At 34.3% G+C, this 22,956-nt stretch overlaps 2 protein-coding genes across 3 annotated transcripts; one reads left to right on the forward strand and one right to left on the reverse strand.

Annotated features, from left to right (window-relative positions):
* Positions 1–1,754: 1,754 nt before the first annotated feature.
* On the forward strand, positions 1,755–8,145 carry LOC133291789 (serine/threonine-protein kinase/endoribonuclease IRE1a-like). Its single transcript, XM_061490120.1, has 6 exons — positions 1,755–2,263; positions 2,820–4,387; positions 5,132–5,304; positions 5,643–5,889; positions 6,647–6,950; positions 7,704–8,145. The coding sequence occupies exons 1-6, from the start codon at positions 1,853–1,855 to the stop codon at positions 7,845–7,847; spliced, it is 2,847 nt and encodes a 948-aa protein (XP_061346104.1). The 5' UTR covers positions 1,755–1,852; the 3' UTR covers positions 7,848–8,145.
* Positions 8,146–8,306: 161 nt separating this feature from the next.
* Positions 8,307–13,276, reverse strand: LOC133291790 (glutamate receptor 3.6-like). Of its 2 annotated transcripts, XM_061490121.1 has the most exons (7): positions 13,142–13,276; positions 12,416–12,775; positions 10,969–12,323; positions 10,603–10,880; positions 10,392–10,423; positions 9,889–10,295; positions 8,307–9,045 (listed from the first exon to the last, which is right to left on the reverse strand). In XM_061490121.1, exons 2-7 carry the CDS (start codon positions 12,681–12,683, stop codon positions 8,605–8,607), a joined length of 2,781 nt encoding a protein of 926 aa, XP_061346105.1. In that variant the 5' UTR covers positions 12,684–12,775; positions 13,142–13,276; the 3' UTR covers positions 8,307–8,604. The 2 variants fall into 2 exon arrangements, with proteins under 2 accessions (XP_061346105.1, XP_061346106.1); XM_061490122.1 differs by lacking the exon at positions 13,142–13,276 and having other exon boundaries at positions 8,308–9,045; positions 10,969–12,315; positions 12,416–12,546.
* Positions 13,277–22,956: the final 9,680 nt, after the last annotated feature.

Below are 22,956 nucleotides of genomic sequence, written 5' to 3' on the forward strand. Positions count from 1 at the left end.
ATTTTCCTAGTAAAAGAAAATTTCTCCCGAACCAAACACTAGCTAAAGATATTCTCGTGGCTCCACTGTTGAAAATCATCTCTTTTTGGCTTTTTGCTGCTTTATTCCCAATCAATTTTTTTTTTAATTTATTGCTAGTTTCCTTTTTTTTGATCTATTTTCAAATTTTAATTTCCTATCATTTCCCTATTTTTTTCATGGCAGTATTTTTAATTTTAAATGAGATAAAGTATCATATGTAATTAATTAATAAGTAATTACAATAATTTACATCAATTACCTTCAACACACATTAAAAAAAAACATCATACAAGCTAGTATAATTATAAATTAGAGTAAGACAGAATTGGACGAAACTGAACATTGATGGTGCAGTCTTTAAAAACAAAGCAACTTGTGGTGGCCTCATTCATAATCACTATGGCAAGTAGATTGGTAGTTTTCAAGCTTTTATTAGGTGCAGCTCGCCCCTCCAAACTAAACTATGGGTTATTCTTCATGGCCTAGACCCTAGAGTATCCTTGGTATTTTGGTTCATCGAAAGTGACTCCTATCAGACTATTAATTTGCTTATCTCTCTTAGTAATGAAGCTCGAAAACTGTCTTTCGTAGCTAGGATTCAAACGTGGCTTGACAAGAATTGAAAGATTGACCTCCTCCTTACTAATAGAGAAAGGAATTTTTGTACTAATTGACTTGCCAAGAATGCCTTAGCCAAGACTTGAGGCACTTACTACCTGTCTTCACCCCTTGAAGAATTAAAGAACCTGATGATTTCTGATCCAAATATGCAGCCTTCTAGTCCTTCGTGCGAAATCCTGACTGATGGAGAGCTGTTGATGTTTTTTCCTTTTGTCTCTTTATGTTCTGTTCTTTCTTTTGTTGTCTTTGTTGTTTTTCTTTCTAGTTGCACCTTTATTGTACTAAAAAAAATAAAAATAGAGTATGATAACAATATAACATCTTTATGTATTTATTTTTCTTCTTCTTTTTTCTATCAAATATAAAGGTAGAATATTCTTACTATCAATTTTTTCTACTTTTACTCTAATCATCATCGAATTATAGAAAAAGTTGAATGAAGAGAAAAAAAACTTTTAAATCCAATGATGATTATAGTAATAGTGAAAGAGTAATAAAAAAATTTGTAATAAGAATATCCTATTTCTCAAATATATAACTTTTGGATTTATTTTTCTTACTTTAATTTCCGTTTACGTCTAACACTCCTTTCCTTATCGGTTATAAATAAAACCTGTTACGCAATTCTTAATTTTGTTTAATCAATTTTCTATCAATTCCTGATTCTTATGTTTTAGTTATCTGCTTAATTAAATATTAAATTATTATGTATAAGATTCTACATACATTGGTCATATTAAATTATTAATTTATCTTCTTTCAAATTTAAATTCTTTTAATGAATTGTGCATAGTTTTTTTTATAATTTTAAATATTAAATATTCTTCTGTTAATCAATATCTTTTAGATTTTAATTTAAATTAATTATTACATATTCCTTAAAATCGGGAACATTGTTTAGTTAAGTAACATACAAAATCATCAATCAATCACGATTCAGTTATAAAAATCAAAAACATAATAAGTTGAGACAAGATGAAATTGAAATGGTTCTGACCTGGCGAGAAATGAATGGGCAAGCTCATAAAAATAAAACATAAAAACGTTCAACGTCATGTGACGAAGGATTGTGTGTGTTTGTTTGAAAAGTCCAATATGGGGGAAGTGGAATCGGCGATCCTAACATAACATAACATTATTGCAGGATACGATTCCGTCCCTTTTAGTTTTCGTTTGCAAATTGCAAATTGCAATCCACCATAAAACGCAGATGAGATTTCGCGTTTCAAACGCTCTGCGATCACTCATTGTGGTTTTCTTCATATTGAGCTTCATCGTTGCTGATGCATACACCTCACAATCCCAACAACTATCGCTTCTCAATAATGGATTCTCTTCTTCATCTCTTCTCTCTCTTCCACCTTCAGTTCCGAATTCCTTGGTCAGAAAACCAGCTACTGCACTCATCGCTGCCCTAGATGGAACTATTTATTTGGTTGAAAGTTCTTCTGGAAGGGTCATTTGGTCATTTCCAACTGGATCCCCAATCTACCATTCATATCAAGCACCAATCCTCAACAACAACAACCCTAATAACAATTCATCTGGACCTATTAGCGGTCTCATCGAATGCGGTGATGACTGGGAATTAATTGTGCATGACTCGCACTTTGGTAAAACGGTATTGTTATTTTGTCGTTTAGCATTTCAATTCCATTTGTCGTTGTTATGTTGCATCAATACTCAGTGCTTGCTTTTTTAAACTCAAGCTTCTTCTTTTTTGCTATTTTGGATGAACGAAATTGTTGCTATCTGTTCAGGAGTTTCATCATTCCTCATTTTGAAGAATGGCATCAGTGTACGTCTTACAATCTTGTTCGTGTGTAATATGCATTTCCTTTTTGCTAGGAATAGAGATGTTTTTGTAGTTTACCAAAATTGTAAGTACTGAATCGAGTGACAGAGAGATAATGTTGTAGTTGTGAGAGTTCTTCTGGGAATGGTAATATAGGTCTTGTGGGTATGTTTGTTGTGAGACATGCTGTAGTTGTTTGTTCGTGTCCAAAATGGAACTTTACCTTCTATTGGTATTCTGCTTTGCTCAAATTATTTTCCTATCATTGTGATGCTTGTTTGCGTCAATACTTACTGCAATGTATGATTAATAAGAAGTAATGTTAAAGCTTCTTTTGATGACAGACTTGATGTTCCCTTGATTGGTTTTTTCATGCCTGCAGCCACTCCAACAATCTATTGCAGATTATGTTGCTTTTACACCTACCATGACAACAGATGGTGCAGTTATAGTTGGATCCAAAATAAGCACTATGTTTGAAGTAGATGCTAAAACTGGAAGACTCGTTCGAAGCTATCCTGCTGCTGATGTTGATAATACTTTAACTGTAGTGTGGAGTGATGACGGGCAGAGTGTTACTAATGTCCTCAGTACAAAGAGTAATGTGCTTGCTGATCCTGCAAAGCTAAATACTCCTGAATTTATAATCAAGATAGTCAGGACAGATTACTTTTTAAAATCTGTCGGTCCCAAATCAGGAATGGTTTTGTGGACTATGGCTGTGGCTGAATTTAAGGCTGTATTACTTTGCCAACATAATGAAAATCCATCTGGCAGTGCTTCATTTGATGCAGAGGATGAGTATGCTTTTGACAGTGGCTTCGATTTTGCTATGCCATATGCATGTCGAGACAGAAAACTAAAAGAAGTCTATCGCCAACGAAAGAATTTTCTGTTTGAACCTGCTAACCTGGAAAGATGGGATAATCGAGACCGAATGCGTACTTCAGATCTGATGCTTCCATCACAGCCTAATATTGATAGATTTGTCCCTGGTCATGATGGTAATATTAATCATAAGATGCTTCCTGTGCTCTCTTTGCAGCCAAAAATTGGCTTTTATGACTCTAACGATAGAGCAGTTGTGCTCCATCAGCCTCATATGAAGATCACTTCACCAGGGAAAGTTGATCCAAATAGGGTTCAAAAAATCAGCTATGACCCCAACGATAGTGCAGCTGTGCTTCATCTTCCTAGTATGGAGATCACTTCACCAGGGAAAGTTGGTCCAAACAGGGTGATTGATTGGTCGACAGCACTACTTGTTTTATTGTTTATGGTCTTTTTCTTTGGGTTTTTTATCTTGTACCAGCCTCTAGTGGTTAAAATTCAACTTATATTGAAGGACCAAAACAGTGAGCCAGATTTAAAAAGTTTACCTCCTAAAAAAAAGAGAGCACGTAAGTCAGGAAAGAACAACATCATTGTTGACAAACAGGATAAGCATCTATCATCAGCTGAGGAGGATATACTTACACATAAGGAAACTAACAGTGAAGCATGGTTGCACTTTAATAAAGTTGATGGACGAAGGATCGGTAAACTATTTGTATCCAATAAAGAAATCGCTAAGGGAAGCAATGGTACCATTGTCCTCGAAGGGCTATATGAAGGGCGGGCAGTTGCTGTCAAACGTCTTGTCCAGACTCATCATGATGTAGCCCATAAAGAAATCCAAAATCTCATTGCTTCTGACTGTCATCCAAATATTGTCAGATGGTATGGGGTGGAATATGATCACGATTTTGTGTACCTTGCTCTGGAGCGTTGTTCATGCAATTTGGATGATTTGATTCATATTTACTCTGATATATCAGAAAACCCAGTGTTTGGCAAGGACCAAGCTTCTAATTTCTTTATAAAGGCTCAGATGGAGACAGGGAGGGATGATATGCAATATCTTTGGAAAGCAAATGGCTATCCATCACCTCTATTACTGAAAATGATGAGGTTAGTAAAACAATATCTTGATTTGATGAAATATTACTGGACATAATATATGGGATTTACAGTTGTCACATTTCCTTGATTAAAAAAAAATGTCAAATTCAAGCTATTGAACCTCTCGAAATTCTTATGTAAAGTTTGTATTATATGCTTGATGGAACTCTCCTGATTTTGCAAACAAGTGGATGCATGGATGATTGTTTTAGTTCCCATCAATTAAAATATTTTGAGATCAGAAATAGAAGCAAAGGTTTTATATGGTAGTTTGGTTTTAGGCTAAGAAAATCTACCTTGTTAAGGTCGTTGTGGAGGAGCATTGCTGCAAATAAGTATAGACAACTTCTATGAAAGAAAAGGATGGGTGATAAAAGGGAATTCTGGATCCAAGGTAGTCGCTTCAATGAAGAGAAGATGAGATGATTTTCTAGAATAATTTGTAATAGAAGAATCTAAGAGGACAAGAATGATAGAAGGAAGACATAATTGGAGGTAAAAAGATACGGTAGCAAAAAGGGTGGTGGAAAGAATAGCAGTGAATAAAAAATAATGATTAAGAATACTCACAAAGGATCCTGTTTAATTTCCCTTAAGGACTCGTTTAGTTGAGCCAAGCCATTGAAGATAGATAATTGTCTTCATTTAGTGATAGCTCAAACGTGGATGTCCATTTTCTATGTTTTTATTTTATACTATTTGTTTCTTTTTTGTTGACGTCATCTTGACTTTCACTTGTATATTGCAACACAGGGATGTAGTTTCTGGTCTTGTTCATTTGCATGAACTAGGAATAATCCATCGGGATTTGAAACCCCAAAATGTTTTGATAATCAAGGAAAGATCATTATGTGCAAAGCTTTCTGATATGGGGATTAGCAAACGCCTTCTTGGAGATATGTCTTCTTTGGATCATAGTGCTACTGGTAAGTAGAAGAATTTGTGTGTTTTTTTTAGCATGGGTCATGTGAATTACAAGTCATGTCTAGCATGAGATGGGCCTATCCTGATATCATATTGGTGATCTATATCTATGAGTCTCGTTCCCTGTAATTTTTCTCTCATCTTTTTCTTTCTTTCTGTGTGGGTGGTATGTTTTAGCACATGTTTGGTTTTGCTTAATTTAAAACAGCTTTTCAGCCACAAATTCTCTCGTTAAAATTATATGCCTTTCTGAACATAATATGCTAATCCAAAAAACGCATTAGTCTAATCCAGTTCATTATTCATAATCTTCCAATAAGTTTTTATGACTTAATTGCAGGCTGTGGCAGTTCAGGTTGGCAAGCACCAGAGCAGCTTGTTCAAGGACGCCAAACAAGGGCAGTAGATTTATTTAGTTTAGGTTGTGTCCTCTTTTTCTGCATGACTGCAGGAAGACATCCATTTGGAGAACGTCTTGAGCGTGATTTCAATATTGTGAAAAATCAAAAGGATCTTTTCTTAGTGGAGTTCATTCCTGAAGCTGAGGATCTTATTTCTTGTTTATTAAACCCTGACCCTGATCTAAGGTATATCATTCTCATTCATTGTGATTCTTAGGAGAATGGAAATATATACTCTCATATCTTCATTATTAGTTTGCATCTTGTTATAACTGAATTGTTATGTAGTATTAAATGATGTATTCACATATGAAATGTTATTGCCCCTGAAATCCAGCTTTTGAGTTTGCTAGGTGCTATCCATGTAAAATATGTCAATTGAGATTTTTTCTGTAACATTCAAAGTTCAAATCAACATGATGTTTATGGATAATTTAATGGAAGAGCATTATCCTATTTTGATGATTCTGCAATGATCAATATTTTGTATTTGAATTTTTTAAATATCTGCTGGGTCAGAATGGGTGAAAAGGAAATGATATGTTTTATGAAATTTTCATGAATAAGAATGGTTGTGACGCAATTAGACATGGAGGTATTCATCCTGAATGAACTGCGGAAAATAGTTAATCAGGTTGTTGTGGACCTAATGCTATCTTTGTTTCTGGTACATATTTACATTGATCTGCATGAATTCTGTTGAAAACCTCTGTTTAATGGCAGGATCTGAGAAAAATATTTTATATCCCTTGGAAGTTATCAATGGGATTAAGTTGCATGTGATTGCCAAATTGATAAATCTGAGATTTGATTGCATAAATTATTATCAGAGGGACTGTATGATAGCTCTCGATGATTAGAGGGACTGGATGAATATATTTGTGTTTTTGCTTGTCTGGTTGCAAGCAAATTTCATTGAAGAAATTATTTCATTTATTATCAGGCCAAAGGCAATTGAAGTATTGCATCATCCTCTTTTTTGGAGTTCTGACAAGAGGCTTTCATTTCTCCGCGACACCAGTGATAGGGTGGAACTTGAAGATAGAGAGACTAATTCTGATCTATTGAAGGCATTAGAAAGCATTGCTCCTGTGGCTTTAGGTTCAAAATGGGATGAAAAGATGGAACAAGCTTTCATTACTAACATTGGTCATTACAGGCGGTATAAATTTGACAGTGTTCGAGACTTGTTGAGGGTCATGAGAAACAAGCTAAATCATTATAGAGAATTGCCTCAGGAAATCCAGGTTTTTTCTTCGACTAGCATTTTCACAAGATGATTCTTTTTTTCTGTGTTTGAGAATTAGGTCTGTCTAAGAAAGTTGAATCCCATCATCCTCTATCATGTTTAACAGCCCAATTCCGTTTTAAGTAGTGTGCCAAATTAGGAAGAATTGATTATCAAGTTTTCCAAGGTGTCCATAACAGAAGTGAAAAAATATAGCTTCTCCTGCTCACAATCAATGACTGGTGGGGTCAATTTCATATTCAAAATATATCCCTAATATCAATTATGCCAAGTGGATTCCTGAATATTTTATGTATTTATTTTAGTAATTTTTTGCTTTGCAATATCCAAACAAATTATTTTCTTCTTTCACAATCAGTTCTTAGAAAAAATTTCTCCAATATCTAAACCATGCCCTTTCGATTTTTTTTTTACCAAAACAATACATGTCCACTTGAGCTTTTAATTTCTTTATAGTCGTATTTTCCTTGATTGTGCTTGACTCTGATTAATTTTGCATAATGAAGTTAATTGAAATCAATCATATGAATTTCTGAGAGATGATCCATATTTTATTTTCTGGCGAAAGCTTTTTATATGAAAAGTCAAAATGCATCTTTGTTAGTGGATGATATAATCCTCTAAGAGCATAAGCTTTTAGGATACTATATATTAACAAATGGTAATAGCTCTTGAATTAGCCAGACGTCTTTAGACATGTAAGCTTTCTACGTGGACATGTATGGCTTATAATTTCTTGCTGGCTTATCAGGAACTAGTAGGACCTGTTCCAGAAGGATTCAATGACTACTTTGCAAGTCGCTTCCCCAGGCTCTTGATTGAAGTATACAAAGTTATATGCATATATTGCAAGGACGATGAATGTTTTCAAAGGTATTTCAGAGACAATGACTAGTGCTTTATCCTTTTTTCGGATGGCTTGAGAATTATCGAAAAGAAAAGAACGGTTGTTTGCGCATTGGAGCTATTTATAACCTCAACCGGCAGGTTTTTCAAGGCGTGTAACATATTGTACATATGTCGCCACTCGATACTGGTTAATCTAACGCAATGTTACAATGGAAAACCATTTGTATAATCTCTAGTGTTCAGAGGAGTGAACTAAATGTATAGTAATATATTTTACAAGGCTGGCTAGGACCCTTGAACGATACAATATCTTTTTTCCTTTAACCCTCTTAGCCATATAGAATTGTAAAATTCAATGTGTCAGAATTTCTCATATATGTGACCTAGTTACCAAGCTCATGTAATATCGGTTGCTATGCTACAAGGAGGAGATGGAAGCCCGCATTTTGTCTCTTGCATTTTAACCAAAATTAGACATGATTATGACAATCTCAAAGGTATACCCTATTTGATTTTTCATTTGATTTCGTTATGTCGTATGTAATCTTCAGAAATCGTTAGGAACAAAAGTTGCAACGCCTCCCTGTTCCCTACACTCCTACATTACGGTCCGTTCCAAATAGACATTTCCTATACATATGTATGTACTTAAAAAGTATAAAAAAAAAAATATACTAGTAGTTGCAATAGGGATGGCGGGTGATGCGGACAAAGTTGGCATCAGATGCTAGAAAATGATGTGGAGGAAATAGGCAAACAGTTGTTCAGGCTTCATTAGCACAATAACTTCTGTATGAAGATGACTAAGCATATCCTTTATTGTAGTTGATGGAAGATCCTCCCTCACTGCTTCTGTAGGACATCCTCTCCATTTTCCTTCTCTTGGAACGGTTCTTAACGGTCTCTTCTTTTTCATCAACAAATGAAAGGAAAGTCCGTAGATGTGAAGATCCAGATCCTGATCCTTCTGGAGACTCAAGCTCGTCTGAATAGTGCTTGATGTACTGCCTTATTATCTGTATAATATATATGAAGAGAGCAAGCAAACAGGCACACCCACAGATTACATAGAGCCCCCAAAAACTTCTAAGTTCTAGTCTTTCCACTTCAAGCTTTGCACCTTGTGACAAACAAGCACTACTCAAAAGCCATTTGTCATGGATCCTTTGTAAATCTCCATTCTCTGCCATTTCCAAAATGGCTGTTGACAGGTCAACTGCTAATGGCGAGTCTCGTGGAAAGGCCTGAAGAAAAATGAAAGCATTAAGACATACTACCATAAGCTGACAACTTCAAATAAGGGGACCAACAATTAAGCGTGGTGTATTAAACTTAAACTAATATGTTGGAAGGTAATTTCCTCTTAACTTTTTTACCCCGCTTAAGAATAAAAGGTTGAATTCATTCCATAGATTAAGAATATGTTCTTGAGAAAAATAATCAAATAAAGCTTACTATACATAAAGAAAATCACATCTTTGTTTCTCCTCCTCATATATCACTCGTGTATGTGCTGTTGATGTTCTATGATTACATGATTCTACAAATTATACAATGTACTAGCGGATTCTTGAGTTAGCCTAGGGAAGCTGCTGTCTTTTTATAATCATGCATGACAGGAAGTACTGAAGAATTCAAAGAAGATTAGAAACAGCTAGGATGATATTTCTAATATATGCAAGTGTTATTATATGTGTTTTGCTATCATTTGCCTTTAGGATACATGTTAACAAATTAAAATTAGAAACCATTTAACACAATATATAAAAAACACTCCAAGCTTTTAATGTTCATTAGGAGTTAGGTATGATTTGGATGTAATGTCCTCTCTGCATTTAATATGGCTGTAATTGTATCATTCCAAGCACCCAAAACCCACCAATGCTTTCATGTTTAGCAGAGAATTAGTGTACTGGACAACATGAGCTGCAGAATAATGTATTGACCAGAATACTTGACAAAAAAAATGCATCTACTCTTTCTTCTTAGAAAAGGAAAAGGAAAAAGACAATAAGTGACGGTATCCAAAGTATGTAAAGATCAAGTAATAAAAAGAAAACTAGGACCATCACAAAGGAGATACTTACAAATCCCCAACCGTTTCTGGTGAACTCTTGACCTACAATAGTAAAATCACACCGGCTTGATAGGAAGAGATCCATGTAGGCACGTTCATCAACGTAAGCAGCAACACCACCATCTTGGGGACCCTTTTTCAGTGCTTTAGCAGATTCTTCTGGTGTTTTCAGTGGAACAAGCCTGGACTCATCAATGCCAAGTTCCTGAACTAAATAATTTCTAACAAAAGAAGCCTGTGTGTACCCAATAGGATCTTTACTATTTACTAAACTTTCAATGCCTTTGATGGGTGAAGAAAGCTGTTGCACTGTGAGGATTGAGGTTAGGCTTGCTGTGTAACTTGAGGTAATTATAAGAACTACAAATAACCATATAATCAGCACAAAGCGACCAAGTGTGCTCACTGTATTTTCCTCTGCGTAGTATAGAAAAAAGCAACTTGATTAATCAAAGGGAAGCTACCACTTGGACCATAGTTGTCGCAGAAGACAAATTAAGAACTGGTACTTACTGTGGGAAAAGAACATAGTTGAAAAACTAAACCTGCCAGATACAACACAAACAAAAGTTATATACAAAACCAAAGCTATATACAAGCAAATATAGTAGGAAAATTGCAGCCTCGATGTAATTATTGCATGCATCATTAACACAGGTTGTGTTCTAAAATGGTTCAATATGGTGAGCCATGGGGAAAAGGGGAAGATACCAGATTTCCTTACCATAAAATAGTAACTAGTTGTCTTTTGGGTGGACCTCTAAAATCATCATTCACCCTATGCTCCAAAATCCAAATAACAGCTCCGACTACTATGAAAGAGACAGCTGTGACAAACCACAAAGTTGGCGTAAATGGAGACAAAAAGGCCAAAGCACTGGATTCTGCCTTCTTAACTGGTGCTACTACCACTAGACCAGACTCAATATATGGCTGAGTAAAATCCACCATTCTTGTTCTTTCTGTAGTAATTGCAATGTCACCTACAGCACCATCAAATTCCTGTATGGGGAAAAGAAAACTGGTCTCAGAAGAAGATTTCCATAAAAAAAATCCAAACCACACAAAATATCATTGGTATGATACTCACACCCGTTGTGATGAGACGGACAAGCTCAGTCAAACTAGGATTGTTACGACCATCCCCGTATGGGACAAACTTATAGGGGACAGCATAAGGCAACAAGTTCAAAGCAGAAAGAAATACATCAATGCAGAATCCCTCAAATGAATCAGCAGTGCCTTGTACATGTGAGACAAATTCATGGTAACTAACACTTATTGGTACTCCAATTTTTAAGAGCCTTGCATTGTTTGGAAAAACCCAACCACGAGGCTTCTGGTCTGTGTCTCCAGGCCAAATCACAGGGAACACCTTTTGACTTATCTTAGAATGATTGGCTGGTTTGGAATAAAGAGCTTCTGGAGGAACAACTGATAATCCAGAGTAATTAGACCAATAACCAATCCTCCGAGACCCAGTTCCAATCACATTGATGATATCATATGCAGGGTTCACAAGGTCTCTATTAGATGTATACTTGAATGGACCTGATACACCAGTCATGTTAACCTCATAAATGCTTCTACGTAACAAATTTCCTTCATTAAAGACGTTCAAAGAATCAAGATGCAAGGTGTCTCCACGAAGTGCAGATAACTTTGAATCATTTGAGAACGAAATTGTGTTCCCATGTTTGAAAAATGCATCAAGTGCATGAGCAAGCAAATAAACAGTATCATATGCAAAGAGAGGTAAAAAGCTCAATCCAAGGGGGCCATTAGCAGTCTCTCCACTAGTCAAGTTTTTCCATCTAGAAACAAACCTTCTTTTGAGCTCAGAATCTGGCGTGTACACACGTAGTGTTATAACTCCTTGAATATCATCCATAAAATCTAAAGGGCGAGGACTATTCATATCAAGCAAAGCAGATAGAAAACCAGTGGCTATCCACACATAACCATTTTCCATCATCCCAAGAAACTTTGCAACACTAAACACCTTGGGACCCCCTTCAGTATTGGCATGAACAACTATAACCCTTGATTCTGCCAGAGCCACCTGAACAAGCACATTAGTAATCTCCTCCTGAGTTGCATTAGGGCTCAAAGGTGCTTTATATGAGATCCTGCAACGTCTCTCTGCAAGCTTATCCCCTAATGCCACTATTCCATTCCTCCCATTATCATCATCAATATAAACAGCAATAACATCTTTCCAACTATAATAGTTCACGAGGTCTGCTACTGCAGTCATTTGATAAAGATCACTGTGACAAGTTCTAACAAAGAATGGGAACTGAAGTGAAGAAAGGGTTGGGTCCAAAGCTGAAAATGACAGCAGAGGAACTTGGAGCTCATTTGCAATATGAGTTATCACGTGAGCTGTTACAGAGGTATGAGGGCCAATTATTGCCACAGTGTGTCTCGACATAACCTGCAAAACTGAAATGACAATTTGAAAGAGTTGAAGCAATTTGAAAGATTGTTTTCAAGCTTTAACGGATTAAAAAAGGGTGATGTTATGAAAGACATACCCTCAGAAATGCTCAGAAAACCTCTATATTTAGAATCTTCTTGAGGTGAGACCTTCAGCTTAGTTTTACCAAGAATATTTGGATCCGAATTCACATCTTCAACAGCAGCTTCTATAGCAATTCGTATACATCTACCAACACTGGTATTGAAAGAGAAGAGAGCTCCAATATTTACAAAATCAGGTATTGTGGAATTCTGAATGCCAGCCCCAGTTGAAGAAAACCCATTGGAGAGAACCATCAACGCCAAGAACCAAACTTTAATCATGGTTGAATGTGTTGCCTATAGAATAATAGCCACTAATAAATTATAAACTTCAGCTCTCAACCATGGCCTTGGTTGGTAAACAACAGGCACACCTAAAGCAAACAAAAGCATAGAGGTAGTAGTAACATTAGCACACAAAAAAAAAAAAAAAAAAAAAAAAAACATAACATCAGACATAAAGCAAATCTTAAACACACAAACGAGATGGGAAAGAATAAAACACTAAAAAGTATCAGATTTGAAACGACAAAACAGCAACACGTGAAGAACAGAAAACTTTATTAAAAAAGGCCAGTGAGTTACTAGATTCACAAGACAGGATGTGGAATCTATATTTAGCAGCTAAATGGTACTGAAAAACGTACAACTTGGTTCAATTTGAGAATAAGAAGATAAACATTAACCAGAGGCCATGAGTTGCACATGAAGAATGAACCAAAAGTAGAAGCAGTGCTTACACTATAAGCACAGTGGAAGACCAGGGCAGCACTGAAGAAAAGTTGAGAAACAAGGATAAATCTTGAAAGGTAAGGTTGATGCTATTGTTGGTGTTGAGAAATATTGTCCACAAAAATGAACAATAGTAGTAGCACTCTTCTGGGCATATTCTTGTTCTCATTGTCCTTTAATTTGTATGGGTAAAAGTGGGAGTGGCCCTTAGCATCAATAACTCGGGCATTGATTCGTTCAGTTCATGATTAATGTCAAACAGAACAGACACAACACCATTATTTTTGAGCAAATTGGTGTCAATGACGTGGAATTTTCACGAATGGAACATGACACAACATGTCATACTATTTTTATAACTTCCTTGAACAAGTAGATATAAAATGAAATATGTTACTCTATCTATTATTTTTTATGCTTACCTTTGTTTATTATCTTCCAACATCGTTAGATTAGAATCTCAGTATAAGAGAGAAATAATAAATGTAATTGAGATTCTAATCTAACAGTATTGGAGAGTAATAGGCAAAGATAGACAGAAAAAAATAATAAGTAGAATAACATATCTCGTATAAAATATTAAAAGTAAGTCTTTATTTTATTATTTATAAAGAGAATGAGTTTGAGTATACAAATAATTAAAGCATTGTTATTAAGAATTTATTTAAAGTTATCTTGTAGTTTGTCCATAACGATAAGGTTTTCTATCCTTAAAATTTAAGTTTAGTAAAATATTATAAAAATATGTTCCAGTGATTTTAAATGGTAAAATCTAAAATTACACTTCCTGTAATTACTTTTATAACTACAGCCGTCCACGAAAAAAAATGTGAATTTATATATATTTTTCTTTATAATAAGGGAGAAAATTTTCTATAAATACTTGTCATTATTTAAGTGGTGAAACATATAAAATTTTAGTAGTTATATTATTTCTTAAATATAAAATTCTAAACTTTGACCTGCATTTGATAATAATAAGTTAATTATTGATAAATCTCATGTATTAATTAGTTAACGGATTACTCTCTCTTTTAGGTTAAAAAAGCATATCTTTAACCAAATAATACACCTTATCAATTAATAATTAACTCATTAATACTGGGTATAGATAACAAAAAATAAGATTTCAACTGCAAATAAATATTTTCTTTATTTTTTTTCTTTATTTTCAAGTGCAAAAATAATATTATTTCATTTTAATATAGACTCGCTTGATCTTTAAAAATAGCCTAATATGAATATATGACATTTAAGATAATTAATTCTGTATTAAGTATGAATATAAATTGGGTTTTGTGTTTCTCTATTTGTAGAAGTTAAAATTTTAAAACGCTTTTTTTTGATAAAACGCTTTGTATTCTTTTCCTAAATTTCAAATTGATTTTTGAATGGTAAGAGATAATTTTATATTGACAAACACTTTTTATATAAATTTGTAACTTTAACATTTTTTTTATTTTTATGAATTTTTTACTTTTTCATATCCGTCGTTTTTCTTCTCTTTGTTGTTTTTTTTCTTTCTCTCTCCGTCATTTTCTATTCTTTCTATATTACTCAAGTTTTTTTTCTTTGACTTTTCTCACTTAAAATCCAAAAAAAATATGATTCACGTTATATGAAGGTAACAATTTATAATTTTTTTAATAAAACAGTACCAAAATTTTTTTATAAAGGAGAAGATGGTACTATTTTATAATAATTGTGTACTATAAATAAATAAATCATTGTCAACCTCTTCATGAACGTTGAAAAATTGAGAAGATAACAAAACTCCCATCAAATAGTCTTGGAGCCACCTGCTGTAAGGAATGACCCATTAGTACCAGGAAGGCCCACACCAAAGAAGAAGAAAAATCTGAGAACTTTACAATTTTACCATGCACAAAACACGTGATTCTCAATGGTAGAAGCTTCATAGTATTTGTGGTGGGGCTATTGTTGATTTTTAAGGTCCTTTCAAAAAAAAATAAAAAATTAGCACTTCAATATATTTTTCATTTTAACCCCTAGGAGGAAGATAAAAAAATTTATGTCTGAGAATTATGATTTCTAGAAATATGATAAGAAATTGAATTTATCGAGAATGGTATAATAAAGTTGTTTGGTAGGCGTAAATATTATCGATAATATTTGATGATTTTACTGAGCATATGTTTGATTGATGGTAAAATATTACTGAAAATATATGTTTAATTTATGACAATAACCTCAAATTTTCACTCAGTGGCGAAAAGCTAAAGGAGGTTAATTTTGTCTAATAATTTAGTAAATATGATATCCATTTCATTGGAATAATGAAATACCACACATTCAAGGAGAATTAGACTTCAGCTTTTCATGTGTTAAAATGATTTCTAGGAATCTTCATTTTCCAAATCCAATTTGAAACACCCTTCTACCAAATATGGAATTTTTAGACTGCTAGGGTTATTTTCCAAGGAACAAAAAATATTCCATCGTACCAAACGGCCCCTAATAACTGCTCATAATCCTTTCAACCTATATTTTATCCAAATAACACCTTTTTAATAACTGCTCATTCTATTGTAAATATCATATAAAGTAACACACATAAAGGAAATAAAAAACATCGGGGCAAAATAAAGAAGAAAAAAACATATAATTTTAATTCTCTACATGTTTAAAGGATGAGAGTTTTTCCATTGAAAACTCCTAACTACATGTTTAAAGCATGCAAGTTTTGGTGGGATTTGAATATGGTGACAGTGCACACCTTCGCGCAAGGTACTCTCAAAAAGGCACCTGATTTTTTTTCAAGCGCTTGATTTGTGTTTTTATCAAAAATATTTTTTTACGTCAATCTTGTTTTGCCTGATGCATTCAGGTTTTGCCCCTTTTATTTATAAAAAAAAATTGTTTCTCATAATTTAAATTTTTAGAAAGCGATCATAAATTTTTTTTTCATATATCACACCAATTGTGGATGCCACCGAGCCAAACCTCGTTCATCCTTTACATAAGCATGTGCCAAAACTCTCTTGGAGAGCTCTCGAATGTACTATCTCCATGGGTTGTTGTGTGTGATATTATGAATTTTTTACTTATATAATTGGTGATATAAAACTAAGATAACTGTTTAGATAACTGTTTATGTGAGTCGTTAAATATAAATAAAATTAAAGATTAAAATTATGTATAAAATTTGTTATTCTAATAGTGGTGTTGGTTGATCATCCCCTGATATGGGGAACAATCAATTTGTCTTGTGTAACAACAAAATTTCTTACATCATACTTGTATTTTTTTTTGGTACATCATCTTACTTGTATTTAATTGTTCATGTGAACTACCATTCGTAATAAATTATAATTATTAGATGCACGTAAAACTAACTAACAATAATAGATGTTAGAATTCTTATATATATATATATATATGGGTCATGATCATTTTGCATTAGCATAGGTTACATTCTCAATCTTGATCCTTGATTTTATTTATATCCAATGATTCTAATTTATTAGATATTTGAGTTATTAGATGCAAGTAAATCGATGATCCATATTTGGTATAAGATTTTTTATTCTTACTCCACTGTAAGAATATTCTTCTCTCTCTCTCTCTATATATATATATATATATATATATATATATATATATATATCGAAAAACATTTCTCCCGTAACCATTATTAAGTTTTCCTCCTCTTGTAGCCATATGTTAATACAAGATAACCATAAAATTAAAAACATATAAACAACATAATAAAATAAAATAACATATATATCATTCCATTACCATGAAATAATTTTCTTTAAACTTTAACACCATTAGTTAAATTTGGATGAAAAACAAGTAAATGGAGATAATTGATTATGAATCTGTTATGGACCTGAGTAAGGTCCACACCCACAAGAAGCTCAAACCATACAAGCCCAAAGGTAAGCACTATAAATAGGAGTTAAAGATCACAGGTACGACTGATCTCTCTCTAACCCTATTTTATGCATTCACAACAGCGCACACATACACCCCCTTTGGCTAAGGCCGTCATATAGTGTGTAGTGATCCGCTGCCCCCAAGATACCTAATTCATAGGTATCTAGAGAGAAAGCATTAGATCCAACATCAAACACCTGACCTACGGTTGGACATCTCTGCCTCAGGCAAAACAGAATCAAAACACAAGTAGTAGATGATAAAAAAAAATACTTCAAGGGTAAATGTTTTAGAAGCAAACCTCACGGGGGTTAATGAAGTTTTCCCAATAAAAAATGGACATCAATTATTTAGTATGATAAATATAAAAATTATATAATAATAAAAACTAGGTTGATTGACCCCTTTGCCGTTGTTTTTAAAAATAATTATCACTTTGCCCCTCTTTACAAACTATATGATACTCATATACAATGCATGTCAAGACTCCCTTCTCCTCACACATTATACATGTCTCACCTAACTTAGACAACATACATAATATGTTGAATACAACATAAAACATTAATAATAATAGAATAGACTAACTATTATAGGTATTTTTTAGGGAGGGACTAACTATCAGCGCTAATAGTTTATTATTATTACACAGATATCATTTTATATAATAATAATAATAATAATAATAATAATAATAATAATAATAATAATAATAAAATAATCAAAGTTTAGATAGGGGCGACTGACAACGCTCACCCCTCCCTCGATTTGCCTCTGGCAGCAAGTTTTCTCCTCCTAACTATAAGTGTCACTAGAAGGAGTGCTTACACCATAAGCATTGTGGAAGACCATTGGATTTGGATGAACGCTAAAATAATTTTTTAAAATCCTAATAGAATACCACATGACTTTTTTTTCAATCCTTTAAAATTTTAATTGAATACTAATGAATTTTTTTGTCCAAAAACAATCCATTAAAATTCATGTTAGTATTTCTATATATAATATAGTCTCTGCTGTGCTGTTATGACACATGAATTTATTCCAATATTCCTTTCGTCTCTTATTACTCTACATGGTAGCTAGAGTCTAACGAGAGGAACCTGCTTATTTTCTCCGGTGAACCAACTCTTCATCGCCCTTTTCAAAAAAATTTCGGATACTATCTCTTTGTCAATTTCTGGACGTCTCTTTTGTTCTTGGGTCGTCTTTGTATTGTTGCTGGCCCTTTCTCCTTGCAAACCATCATCAGAAAGTTGTTGACCATCATTTCCTCGTCGTTGACCACCATTGTCCGATGGTTTTTCCCGGTGACACGAGCTGTCGAACTGGCGCAAATTAATTAAATCAGGTTTATTAAAATTTTGTAGTAAAGCGTCATCCTGAGTCATCTCTCGAGGAGTTTGCAAGAAACTTAATTGCTCAGTTACAAAAATAAAAATAAAATAAAATGAAAACCAAATGAAAATGGAAACTAAAATAAACAAGAACTAAATGAAAAAGGGAATCAAATAAAAACGAAAAACAAATAAAAATGAGAACTAAATAAAAAGAGAAACTAAGGAGAAAAAGAAACTAAAGAAAAACGAAAACTAAAATGTGGGGTTTTAATATGATTGTCAATTTAAACGAAAATAAAAAAGAGAATAATCAAATTAAAAGCAACCAACCCAAGAATTAGGATTCCAAGGATATCCATCATTGGACAAATAATTACCAAATCGTGGTTGACCCTAATTGAATTGGAATCCTTGCATTCGCTTAGGAACCCCTCTCTAGACGATCGCCTAGCGTTTGGTCGAATACGACGTGTCTACTCGCGCAATCGCTAAGTATCAACCCGTTCGACTTGAGTTCATTGGATTAATCAACCTAACCATTAAATCTAATGGTTAATCACTTTCCCATGAACGCAATCACATATCTCATATTGAACACCCACAATCGCGCGATGTCAAACCGAGTTGGAAAGAGAGACATATTTGGTTCAAAATGAGGTGCAGGTCCTCATGATTCAACCATGAAATCCTCAACCCTTGGGTTGATTAAAGAAAAGAGGAGAGAAAAAAACAAAAATTATATTAATTTCAAAACTGTAAAATTCAAATTTAAACGAAAGATCATCCACAAGGTCCCTACTCTTGCCCTTTTAACCCATAATCAAGCTGGGCTTCGGGCTCTACAAATCCAACCCAAAATAAAAGGAAACAAAACAGAAATAATGGCTTTGGGCCTCATGTACATTGGGTTCAAAATTATAACTTAAATCCAAACGTCAAAATAAATTTCCAGCAAAATACGTTCATCTTGGGCTCAGGTTTCGACCATCTTACCGTCTGAATTGGGATTCAGTGGCTGAAATATAAATTGTAGAACTTTCTGTTATCTGAAAAATGCAACAAGAACAGAGTCAATCGAATATCTGTAGAGTGAGATATGACCAAAATACGAAAGTAGTGTAAATCTGAAAAATTATAACGAAAATCAATTAATCCCAATTAAAATCTAGAATTCTAATTTGACCCAAAAGACCTTTATTTAACTCAAATAAATCCTAAAAATATTAACCAAGAGTAATAAATAAGTCTATCATTGTGATCGCCTCGACAATACTGTCCTTTCTGTCCAGGTCACGTCACCATTGGCTCATGCATGCATGCATGGAAGTTAAGCCCCTCCCTTTAGTTGGCCAACATATGGAGGGCCTTTTCCAGCACAGATCGGTTAGATTTTTCTCCCTTCTCCTAGGCGGTTCTGGATCTGGTTTTGTTTTGATGTTTCAACTTCAGTGCAACACGAATCCCACTTCTTCCGGTTAGTCTTATGATCTGTCATTTCTGATTTTTTGGTAATTAAGGATTATACTTTTATCTATTCTTCTTTTAAGTCTCCGACTAGTCATAGACGTAAACCCATTGAGTGTCGGTCACTTTGCACTCATTATCATCAGACCAATCATACTATTGATCGCTATTGGAAGCTCCATGGCAAGCCACCTCAGCCTCGTCGGACTGCTCATGTTACTCAGGCTCCTTCTATTGCTCCTTATCCAGGGTTATCTTCTGCATCACAATCTCATGCATCTCTTCTTAATGAATTTGTGACTTGGTGGTCTGAGAATCAAGCATCTAGTTATAATGCCTCTATTGTTCTATCTGGTAATTCTTTTGTTGGGATCTCTTAATTTCAATCACTAGACCCTTGGAGTCTTGATTCGAAGGTTTCTAATCACATTTCTGATAATAAGTCTTTATTCATATCTCTTTATACTACTGGTTCATTTTCTATTATTACTATGGTCAATGGGTCTTTGGTCCAATCCCGTGGAATCAACATGGTCCTTCTTTTCCTTACTTTATCTCTAGATCATGTTCTCTATGTTTCTTATTCCCCTTTTAACTTACTTTCCATTAGTCGTTTGACCAAATCCCTTGATTGTGTGGTTTCCTTTACGAAAACTTCTTTCATTTTGCAGGATCGAAGTTCGCGAAAGGTGATTACCAGATGATATGAGTCTCACGGTCTCTATCAAATTTCTTCTTCTTCTTCTTCAACTTGTTTTGCTGTGGACTTTCCCATCACTATCCATGCTCGTTTGCATCATCCAAGTCTTTCCAAGCTTCAAAATATGGTACCCCATTTATCTTCTCTTTCTAGTTTACATTGTGAGTCATATTAGTTTGGGAAACATACTCGTAGTACGTTCCCAAGTCGTCTCAGTCGTCGAGCTTTGTCTCTTTTTTCTTTGGTCCATTCTGATATTTGGGGGTCGAGTCGTCATCCTTCTTCTTTAGGGTTTAAGTATTTTGTTACATTTATTAATGATTATTCCAGATGTACTTGGTTATTTTTAATGAAAAATCATTCTGAGTTATTCTTTAGTTTTCAGTTATTCTATAATGAAATCAAAAATCAATTTGGTATTCCTGTTTGTACTTTGCGCAGTGATAACGCTTGTGAGTATTTATTTCATCAGTTTCAACAGTTTTTTTCTTCTTACGGCATTTTTCATCAAACATCTTGCCCTCATACACCTCAACAAAATGGTGTAGTCGATCGCAAGAATCATCACCTTGTTGAGACTACTCGCGCATTATTAATTGATGGCAATGTCCCCTACAAGTTTTAGGGTGATGTTCTCACCGCATGCTATCTTATTACTCGCATGTCTTCTTTTGTTCTTCATCACAAAGTACCTCACTTTGTTTTGTTCCCTCACCAATCTTTATATCCTTTGACCCAACATATCTTTGGTTCTATGTGTTTTGTTCATCATCTCGGCCCCGACTTGGATAAACTAACTCTCAAGTCTAATAAATGTGTTTTTCTGGGTTATCCTTGGTCTCAAAAGGGTTACTGTTGCTACTCTTTGACTCTACGTCGATACTTTATCTCGACAGATGTTTTCTTCTTTGAATCAGTCTCGTTTTTTGACTCCACTATCGCCCCTATGGAATCTGGTTCTATTCAGTCGTCTTTCCCTGTCGCCTCCTTTGAATACCTTCCACCTTTCCCGATCCCTGTGTCTGACTCTCATTCGGTCACCTCTTCTCCTGATGAGTTGCAACATGTTTCCCAATTTTCGGTTTCTCTAGATGCTTCTGTGGGATCACATCCTATTACATTTCCTCCCTCGGCTTTGGTCCCACCTTCGGCTACTAACCTTCTGTAAAGGTACCCGTGATACCCGCTCTCCGACTAGGTATTCAATTAATATTTGTTACCATCATCTTTCTTTATCATATTTTGCTTGTCCTTCTTCTTTGTTTTTTGTGTCTATTCCTAAGACTATAAGTGAAGAACTTTCACATTTTAAATAGAGACAGGCTATGATTGATGAAATGAGTGCTATTTAGCACAATGACATATAGGATCTGATCCCTCCTTCGTCTGAGAAATCTATTGTTGGTTGCCGTTGGACTTATGCTGTTAAGATTGGTCCCAATGGTAAAGTTGATTGTCTTAAGGTCTACTTGGTGGTGAAGGATTTCACTCAAGTGTTTAGACAACATTATGGTGACACTTTTTTCTACTCGAACCTGCTGGTGAACCTGCCGGTGAATGCACACGTTAATAGTTCTTAATTTTTTGATTTTGAAATCAGTTTGAAGCATTGGCATGGCTGTGCGGGGGATTTGGATTTTTCGCGTCTCTGGGATTACTTGCCGTGTGAAGTACAAGGTTGTAAAAGAGGCCTTCTTGGTCTCTTAGTCATACTACATATCTACAATTGTGGATCTATAGGGATTGGAAGAAAACTGATAAAAGAAATGGAGAAATATATATTATTTTGACCAGATGCTAACTTTGGTGGCTCTGGATTTAGATTTGGCTGGCAACAAAGAACATGCTCATATGGGATTCGTAGTCTTTGGTCTACTTTTCATTCTTGTTTTGTTTTCTTATTGATTCCCCTTTGCTTATTGTGGCGTTTTTAGTCTAAATATGAAGCTAATTTTTAGCCAGAGAAGATTGACATGAGTTTTTTTGTTTTTTTTCCTATTTATACCTAATATATTTAACATGGTAGTTGCTGATTTTCGCTTTTGTTTATTGTTCTCTCCTGGTTCTAGATATTAAATCGAGATAGAGTGTTTAGTTTGAGAGAAGTGTTGTTACTATATTATGCATCTTCCTTCTTCTTTTTTTCAATTTTCTTTTCATCCATAGGAATATAGGATGGCTCTTGGCACGTCCTTATCATGGAGGTGTGTGGAAAGTAAGAGTCGAGTTGCGAGATGCTTTGTTATTATTAGCCAAGACATTAAAAAGGCATCCGTATTAGAGGAATTATAGAAATTACTTGTTTATTGTAGGGTTTTTTTGTTGTTTAATTTTTTTTTTCAAATTTTGCGTGTCTTATTGACCTGTGACATGCAGCAAGTCGTGTCTGGATTCTCATTTTTTACCCGACAACAAA

This window comes from Gastrolobium bilobum, unplaced genomic scaffold, assembly GCF_033153095.1.
Source record: "Gastrolobium bilobum isolate Gb01-03AN ecotype WA unplaced genomic scaffold, APGP_CSIRO_Gbil_v1 utg1885, whole genome shotgun sequence".
Classification (NCBI taxonomy): Eukaryota; Viridiplantae; Streptophyta; class Magnoliopsida; order Fabales; family Fabaceae; genus Gastrolobium; species Gastrolobium bilobum.